Raw genomic sequence first — 10134 nt, 5'->3', positions numbered from 1 at the left:
GAGAGTTTGCTGCACTGAAAGTAAAGGGGCTGAATAATTTTGCACTCCCAAATTTTTTATTTGTTAAAAAAGTTTGAAATATCCAATAAATTTCGTTCCACTTCAGGATTGTGTCCCACTTGTTGATTCTTCAAAAAAAATAACAGTTTTATATCTTTATGTTTGAAGCCTGAAATGTGGCAAAAGGTTGAAAAGTTCAAGGGGGCCGAATACTTTCACAATGCACTATATATATATATATATATATATATATATATATATATATATATACAGACAGACACACTCACGCCACTGCTTGCCTGCACATTTCTCCTCTCTTGATGAATACTCACGGATCTCTGCAGTCTCCTGTTATCTCTGCCCTCATCCAGCCCCCTCCAGCTTTGATGTTCTCCTTGGCTCTCCTATGACTCACCCCTCCTCCCTTGCTGGAAAACTCTCAGGAGAGTGAGAAAGAGAGCTGTGCATGATGTCATTGGCCTAGGCCAGTGATGGCGAACCTTGGCACCCCAGATGTTTTGGAACTACATTTCCTATGATTCTCATGCACTCTGCAGTGTAGTTGAGCATCATGGGAAATGAGGTTCCAAAACATCCGAAGTTCGCCATCAGGGGCCTAGGCTAATTGCCAGACAAGAACGAGGAAGTGGGCTGTATAAGGTATTTAATGGCAGAAAAAAAAAAGTTTTACTATCCAAAGTTAAAACAACAAGGGCATAGGAGTTAATAGTTAAAATATTAAAAAATGACTGAAACTCTGCTTTAGGTGCTTACACATGATTCATAAAAATAGATTATGTTTGAATAACTATATTAATAATCCAATAATATAGCATTTCCATAGAAAATCCAGTTGTTAGTAAGTTAAACACTTCCAAATAATGAATTTATTGTAATGTATACCTAAAATAATTTTTGCGTGGCAGCACATTGCATCATTTTTACCATTTCTAAATCAGTACCATAATCTCTTTATCAGACTTTTCAGAATGAAACAATAGCATTAAGTCCCGGTTCACACTTCTGCGATGCGGGAACGCTGCGAATATGCAGCGTTATCCCGCATCGCATCCGCACCTCTGGCAGTTCACACTGCCATATGCGATACGCAGGGGGTGTCAATTAAAAGTTAATGACACCCCCAGTTGCGATCGCATATCTCAGTGCGATCTGCAAGTACGCACAGAATCGGATCGCACAAGTGTGAACCACTATGCGATCCGATTCTTCTACGGCTCAAAAAAAGCCTCAGGTGCGTCTTTGGTGCGGATGCAGTGCGAATTCAGCCATACAAAGTGTATGGCTGAAATTCGCACCGCACATGAGATCGCATGTAATTTAGGAGCAGTGCGCTCCGAATTACATGCGATCTACGCATCCGCAGAAGTGTGAACCGGCCCTAAGAGCCTGTGAACAGTATTACTCAAATGAAAGTCACTTGAGTGTAGTAAAATAATTCCTGAATATTACAGTTTTATCTAAACTCTTATGTCATTTTACATTTTGAAGTACTTTTATGCTCCTGAAAACTGCACAGAACGTTCTGCAATGCTATTGATATTATGAATGTTATTTACTAAAGCTACATTGTACATTACATTTACTGGTCATTTAAATCTTTTCCTGCAGGCGCTGTATTTGCTTACCGAGTTGAGAATGGAACACTTGGAGGATCTATTTATATTTATGAGTCTGTACCAGTCAATTCTGCAATAATGTGGAGTTTTCAAAATGATATAATTGCAGAACGCTTTCATCTTTTGTCTCCTGCGTGTATTGGCCAGTATGTAGGAAGATGTACCCTGTCTGAAGATGGAACTCTGAGACTGGAAAATTTGACATTTGCAGATGAGGGGGAGTACACCATGGCTGCAAATTATCCAAACAATACACTTATGAAGAAGTCTACCTATGTGCTCAGAGTCTATAGTAAGTAATAACCTCTGTCTTAGGCAGTTATCATTGCTATAAGTGATCTCATTTTTATAGGAAAGAAACAAATAAATAATGCTGCACCTCCTAAAAAATAACCATTCTCTAATGTTTTTTTTTTTTTTTTAACAAAATACTTCTTATTCATCCGCAATTCACCACGTGTACAAAGTCTTGTATCTTGTTAACCGCTTGCCGACCACCTGCCACATATATACTGCGGCAGGCTGGCTCGGCTGCGTGAATCGCCGTACCCATACGGCGATCCGTGGGAGCGCTCCTTGGGGCAAGCGCACGCCGTGGGCGGTGCTCTCCTGCCCCCACTAAGCAGTTCGGATGCTGATCTATGGGGCCGGTGGCCACGACTGACGCCGGGCATCCGTGATCGCTCCCTCGCTGAGAGAGAACAATGATCAGCTGTTGTAAACACAGCCAACCGTTCCTCTCTCTGAAATGATCACAGAGCACCTGTGATCCTTCTATGTAGGAACATAGGTCTCTGTGGTCATTTCACAAGCCCCTCCCCCCACAGTTAGAAAACACTCCCCTAGGCACACAATTAACCCTTTGATCGCCCCTCGGTTAATTCCTTCCCTGCCAGTGTCATTATTACAGTAACAGTGCATATGTTTAGCACTGATTAGCACTGATTACTGTCGTAATGTTACTGGTCCCCCCTCAAAAGTGGCAAAAATGTCAGTTAGGGGTCCGATCTGTCCACCACAATGTCGCAGTTCTGCTAGAAAGTGCAGATCACTGCCATTACTAGTAAAAAGAAATAAAAAGAAATAAAAATGGCATAAATCTTTCCCCTAGTTTGTAGACACGATAACTTTTGTGCAAACCAATCAAAATACGGTTATTGCGATTTATTTTACCAAAAATATGTAGCAGAATACAAATTGGCCTAAAAGGATGAAAAAAATTATTTTTATTTTTTTTATTTTTATTGGGAATGTTATAAAGCAGAAAGTGAAAAATATTATTTTTTGTTCAGAATTTCGGGTTTTTTTTTTTTGTTTATAGCACAAAAAATAAAAATCGCAGAGGTGATCAAATATCACCAAAAGAAAGCTCTGTTTGTGGGGAAAAAAGGACATCAATTTTATTTAGGTACAGCGTCACATGACTGCGTAATTGTCTGTTAAAACAACTCAGTGCTGAATCACAAAAAATGGCCTGGTTATTAAGGGGGCAAATCCTTCCGGTCCAGAAGTGGTTAAACAGTTGACACTTATCACCCTGTGTTCAGTGACCCCCAGACCGACCTTCAGCTGTGGACCTGCAAGTACTCCGGTCTAAATGCACTTTCCCCTTCCGTCCACCCGCCGGCCGTCCAAACTATGGCCCTCCAGCTGTTCAGGAACTACAATTCCCATGAGGCATTGTAAATCTCTGACATTTACAGACATAACTAGGCATGATGGGAATTGTAGTTCCTGAACAGCTGGAGGGCCATAGTTTGGACATAGATCAATGCAGACTCTCTGCTCCAGTTATGCAGCTAATGGTGTCCCCCTTTACAACTTCACTTCTGGTGGCATAGGCAACATTGGAGTTACAAGGTGTGTGGCCCTTTTGGAAATCAGATATCCCCCTCCTTGATCTAGTAGAACAATTAACCACTTCTGGACCGAGCCCATTTCGGACACATGTTGTTTACAAGTTAAAATCTGTATTTTTATCTAGAAAATTACTTAGAACCCCCAAATATTATATATATTTTTTTAGCAAAGACTCTGCAAAATAAAATGGCGGCCTTTGCAATATTTTTTGTCATACAGTATTTGCGCAGCGACCCTTCAAACGCCATTTTTAAAAAAATATATATATTTCACTGCTCTTAAAAAAAAACTAAACAGTAAAGTTAGCCCATTTGTTTGTATATTGTGAAAGATGATGTCACGCCGAGTAAATAGATACCTAACATGTTATGGTTTACAATTGCGCACACCCACGGAATTGCGACAAACTATGGTACATAAAAATCTCCATAGGCGCCTTTAGCCGCCGAGTAACCCGGCCGTGACATCATCACGCCGCTTCTGGGTTACTACATTGGAGACCCAATCAAAGCCGAGTTCGGCTTTGATTGGGACTCCAACCAGCCGGCGGCCACCGGCTCTAAAAAATGGTACCGGGTTGATGCCTCTAGCTGCAGGCATCATCCCGGTACAACCACTTCTCTGAGCCGCCGACGATTCGCGGGAAGTGGTTAAAACTCGCTTCTTACATAGTACATCATTAGTCAGGTTGAAAAAAGACACAAGTCCATCTGGCTCAACCAATAAAAAAAACAGTATTGAAAACCCAACCATACAATCCCATATACACAATCCTATACCCGCAGTTGATCCAGGCGAAGGCGAAAAAACCCCAGCAAAGCATGATCCAATTTGCTACAGCCGAGAGGCAATCGGATATTCCCTAGATCAACTTTACCTATAAATTTTAGTACCCACTTATATTAAGTACACCCAGGAAAGAATCCAGGCCTTTTTTAAAGCAATCTAGAGAGCTGGCCAGAACCACCTCTGGAGGGAGTCTATTCCACATTTTCACAGGTCTTACAGTGAAGAAACCTTTCCGTATTTGGAGACGAATTCTGTTTTCCTCTAGACGTAAAGAGTGCCCCCTTGTCCTCTGTGTTGACCTTAAAGTGAACAACTCAAAACCAAGTTCACTATATAGACCCCTTATGTATTTATACATGTTGATCATATCCACCCTTAATCTCCTCTTCTCAAGAGAGAATACATTTAGTTCCTCTAATCTTTCCTCATAGCTGAGCTCCTCCATGCCTCTTATCAGTTTGGTTGCCCTTCTCTGCACTTTCTCCAGTTCCCAGATATTATATTTAAGAACTGATGCCCAAAACTAAACTGCATATTCCAGATGAGGTCTTACAAATGATCTGTACAGGGGCAAAATGATATCTCTCTCTCTGGAGTCCATGCCTCTGTTAATAAAAGAAAGGACTTTGCTTTGGAAACCGCAGCTTGGCATTGCATGTTATTATTAAGCTTATGATCTACCAGAACACCCAAATCCTTCTCCGCTATGGATTCCCACATTTGTACTCCCCCTAGCATGTATGATGCATGCATATCCTGAGCCCCCAAGTGCATAACTTTACATTTACTAACATTAAACCTCATTTGCCACATAGTTGCTCAAATGAAACAGTGCATTGAGGTCAGCTTGTAAGTTGGAGACATCCTGTAAAGAAGTTATTCCACTGCAATGCTTGGTGTCATCTGCAAAGACTGAAATGCTACTTTTAATCCCAGACCCTATATCATTTATAAATATATTAAAAAGTAAGGGTCCCAACACTGAACCTTGGGGTACACCACTGATAACCTTAGACCATTCAGAGTAAGAATTATTAACCACTCTCTGAATTCTATCTTTTAGCCAATTTCCTATCCATTTACAAACCGATCTTTCCAAGCCTGTAGACTTCACCTTACACATTAGCCGTGTGTGGGGAATTGTGTCAAACGCTTTTGCAAAATCCAAGTATACTATGTCCACAGCCACCCCTCTGCCAAGGTTTTACTTACCTCCTCATAAAAAGAAATCAGATTTGTTTGACAACTTCTGTCTCTCATGAATCCATGCTGTCTGTTGCTTAAAATATTTTTTTTCGCAAGAACTCATCTATGTGGTCTTTTATTAAACTTTCCAATATCTTCCCGACTGTAGAAGTTAAACCAACAGGTCTATAGTTACTTGGCAAAGAGTTTGATCCCTTTTTAAATATAGGCACCACATTGGCCCTACGCCAATCCAGTGCTACTATTTCAGTCCTTAACGAGTCCCTAAAAATTAGAAACAAATGCTTTGAAATGACAGCGTTCAATTCTTTTAGGATGTGTGGGTGGATGCCATCTGGTCCAGGCGCTTTATCCACCCTTATTCTGTCTAAATATGTCTGGACCATATAATTTTTGAGCCATTGTGGATCATTTGGGGCTGTGTCAATACCATCCTCGGTTCTGTAGTACAAACAGTGGGGCCAAGGCTCCCGCATCACTTCCCATTTTGGCACAAACATGTCACAATGCCCATACGGAGAGGGACACACGATTTCTTAAAGGGCCACACACCTTGTAACGCCAATGTTGCAAATGCCACCACAAGTGATGTTGTAAAGGGGGACACCATTAGCTGCATCACCCAAGCAGAGGGTTTGGATTGAAACAAATTTTCTGTTTTTTAGGCTCTCTTTTCCTTATTTTCACCTGATGATCTGGCCTGTAAGTCTGTTATTTTTCACCAGAACAAACTGTCCTACAAAAGTGTCAGTTAGAGGCTTGAGATAAAACATTTACCACTGAGGGGTTTCTTACAATGATCAGCTATTCTTTATGTAAAGCCTATATCCCAAAAGAAGAAAAACTGTTGCTGTAACTGCTTAAAAAGTGTTAGCTGGAGTTCAGCTTCAATTTGTTAATGCACCAAAGTCTGTTTAGTGAGTTTCTCAACTCCGATCCTCAGGGCACATTAACAGGACAGATTTAAAGTATTACCTTGGGGAGATGCAGACTAGAATACTGCAATCACTTAGCAGCAAATGATATCACCTGTGATGTATTTCAGTTCTCTTGCAAACCTGGCCTGTTAGTGTGCCCTGAGGACTGGAGTTGAGAAACACTGATTTTTAGTCCATCCCACACTACCCTAGTCAGGACTGACAATGCTGCTATCCAAAGATGTCTCTGTTGCTCCTCCAGACACCTTAAGTCAGGAAGTGTGTTACTGGTCAGATCACCAGGTAAAAATAGAGGGACAAAGCCTAAAAAAGAAAGCTAATGCAGCCACCACATCTAATGATTGGTAATCTGCAATACATCATATTTTTGGGTTTTGCTTTAAAAACATTTTAAGCAGAAGATTAGGTGTTAGGAGGTTGGGTACTGAGTCCTAAGAGGATAACCTACATGAGATGGGTACTCAAGAGTTAACATACATGCTTGGGGACTGAGCAATAAGGACATACTCTCCATAGGCTAAGACATGGGCGATAAGGGGTGTGCATGTGCTGGGGATTGGACACTGAGGGGTTGATGTATCTGAGCAGGGAACTGTGCATTATAAGGATTAATGCTGGTATGCTGGGGACAGGATAGTGAAGGGTTAATGTGTTTGTTATCCCACCATTTCATATTTCTGTGTGTATTGTACCATATACTTATGTTAAAAAACGATCCTGTTCTCCTTCTATTGCTTCCTTTTTGCTTTCCTATTTCAAACTGACCACACTAGGCATGAATGCTGGAGGTAGGATCTTACAGTGGAACACCAATATGTGAGCGTTATTTGGGATCCTAAGGGGAAAGGCCAATGTGTATGCTGGTGATGGGATCTCACTGGGGAAAGGGCAATCTGTATGCTAAAGATGGGATCTCACTGTAGAAGGACCAGAAAGAAGCAGAATTTTCCAGTAGCAAAAATAAACTCTCTTAGGCATTTCTCAAATAGTGAAAATGAAACTGTGCTGTGAAAATGAAAGCTTGACTTGGTCATTTTATTATTAGGGATGATCCAGTATCACGAGTGAACTCAGTAGCGTCGCTATGAGGGTGTGGAGGGTGCGCTCCCGCACCTTGGTGACACCTGCAGAGGGGTGACACCATCTCGTAGACGAGGGTGCTGGGTCCCGGTGGTGGGCTTTTTTCAGCCAGAACATGGCAATGCCACGCTAGCCCTGAGTGAGACCCCTCAGTCTCTGCTGTTGCGGCTGCCTCCTCTAACTTGTAATATAGAAGCCCACTTCCCGGAGAGTGACAGTCTGAGCAAACAACTCTTCGGGCGGCGCGGCTGCACACTGAATTCTCCCACTGCCGGCCCCTAGGTGCAAAAGGGGGGGGGGTTTCTGGGGAGGGTGGCCAATGACATGATTGCTGATTGCGTGCTGGTGTCTGTCGGGGCCCTGGTTTATACTAAGGGGGTTCTGTACTGATGGAGGGCTCTGTACTCTGAAGGGGGGGGGTCTGTACTGAGGGAGGGGATCTATACTAATGGAGGGGGTCTATACTGAAGAAGGGGGGAGTCTGTACTGATGAAGGGGGGTCTATACTGGGGGGGGTCTATACTGAGGGGGGATCTATACTGATGGAGGGGGTTTGTGCTGAGGGAGGGGGGGGTTGTACCAGGGGCTGACTGGAAACTTTCGGTCCAGGGGGCAAGTACAAACCAGAGGCCCGTGGTGCAGCGACTCGGCCCCCCTCCCACTCGCCCTCTTCCCAGCCTCCTCCAGACCCCCATTCCAGGCTGAAGCTTCACTCCACTGGCCGAATCCGGGTTCCTGACCTGGCCAGCAGGGGGTAATTGGGGGGAGCTAGGGCAGCTCAGTCGGAGCTGCCTGGTGAAGGAGAGTCTCCAGTGGGGCATGGAACCGGCCCCTGCTTAGAAACAGTATACACCATCCATGCTGGGGGGGAGGCCTGCACTCTGTCCTTGTCTTCATCCCACACTCAGTAGGTCAGTAGTGGTGACTTTTTATTTTTACTTCTCTTCACCAGGAAGAAGCGATGCAGCCTTTTGCAAGAGCATCAGAGCAGCCTGGGGGGCAATTGCCCCCCTGCCCCCTGGCCTAGTCCTCCCCTGGTTTGTACTGAGGGAAGAGGGGTCTGTACTGACGGAGGGGGTTCAATACTGACAGGGGACTATAATTGGTGGAGGGGGAGGGGGGTGACACCATGTTCTACTGCAATAAGTGACACCAACCCTAGTGAAGCCACTGTGTGGATTTCAGGTTGCAAAACAAAAGAATCGTTACATTTTAGGGAACTCTCCTAAAAGGTTTAAGAGTCAACCCCTGCCTTCTTAGGCTATTAGCAGATGTGTGGGGTGCCATTTAATTCCTAATGGCACCCCCATGCACTGGAAACTGCAGTGTGTGTTCACGTGCTGGAAAAAAAAAAACACTATCGGTTTCCCTGCTCCCTGCTAGTGCGATTGGGAAAAATGCATGGGGACCTTTTCCCTGTATTTTCCATAGGTATAGAAGCCCATTCAAATGAAAACGCAGCTGCAGAGAAACCCCAATAGTGCTAACCTAGCCTTATATGTTTAAAATCTGCAATTTCCTTCTGCTTCTGGCTAACTGGAAATGGGGAATTGGGTTTCCCCTCCTAGTGTTCCAGCTCATGCTTTTACATTCTACATATTGTAATATACGGTGATATGCCTATCATTAATTCACTAGGCAACACACCCAGTTAATAATACATATATGAAAAAGCGACAACATAAAAAAGTTGGTGCAAAGCACCTGTCCCCTGCGCTCTGAGTGGTATAATCCTCTATCCACCTCAGCCACAAACAGTTGTTGAGAACTACCGACACGGCAACACTGGATAGCTTCGGCCTTGAAGCCCCTTACAAGACCAGGGTAGTCTGGGACCACTGAAATGGCAAACAAACACAATCTTTTAAAAGATTTATTAGGAAAAAAAAGGTATAAAAATACTCACAAATGAGTTCTTAGAGTAGAGGCTCTGAAGAAGAGGCTAAGCCTCGAAACGCGCAAGCCTTTTCAGCCTCAGGGGATGGTGTTTCCTTAGATCTCGATGCTGAGGACTATGTACGTTGTTTGATATGCTTTTATCAAGAATTTGTTTGTGAGTATTTTATACCTTTTATTCTTAATAAATCTTTTAAAGGATAATGCACTAGGCCGGTGCGCCCTTGTGTTTGTTTGTCATTTTTAATAATACATATACAGTATATTACCCATTTCCCTACAAGATTCATCCTCTATCCCATATTCACTCTATTTAAAATACACTTTACAATAAGATAAGTGTGCCCCAAGCAAATATATCTGCCACTAAAGAGCCATGCAATCTTTCATGCACAATACTAGCAAAGCCTGCAGATGAATTTGATGGCATTACTAGAAAGTGGTTTGGTTCCTCAAGCCAAAGAAAAAGTGGGATTGTGTAGGCAGAAGTATTATAAATAAAACAAAATGTATTATATCACAAAGGAAAAATATACAAAGAAAAATATTATTATATAGCTACTGTACATATCAAACAGTGTCGGCTATGCCACATGATGGCATATTACTTATAGGCAGGTATGGTGATTCCCGATGTAGAGAAACATGGGGTTCCGACGCGTTTCGGCATAAATGCAAACAGTGCCTTTTTCAAGGTTAATCACCAAACTCTAAGGAAGTGAAAAGTG

At 42.8% G+C, this 10134-nt stretch overlaps 1 protein-coding gene across 1 annotated transcript in view; it reads left to right on the top strand.

Moving 5' to 3' along the window:
- Positions 1-1833: 1833 nt before the first annotated feature.
- Positions 1834-10134, top strand: part of LOC309568017 (cell adhesion molecule CEACAM1-like) — a 184355-nt gene continuing 176054 nt past the window's right edge. Inside the window, exon 1 of the mRNA XM_082273589.1 lies at positions 1834-1929. Within this exon, the coding sequence (XP_082129715.1) occupies positions 1866-1929 (64 nt within the window). The 5' untranslated portion in view covers positions 1834-1865. The remainder of the gene's footprint in view (positions 1930-10134) is intronic.

Source organism: Pelophylax lessonae (genome assembly GCF_965119305.1).
Source record: "Pelophylax lessonae genome assembly, chromosome: 12".
NCBI lineage: Eukaryota > Metazoa > Chordata > Amphibia > Anura > Ranidae > Pelophylax > Pelophylax lessonae.
The sequence above is the reverse complement of the archived record's forward strand: the minus strand, read 5'-3'. Positions and strand labels throughout refer to the sequence as shown.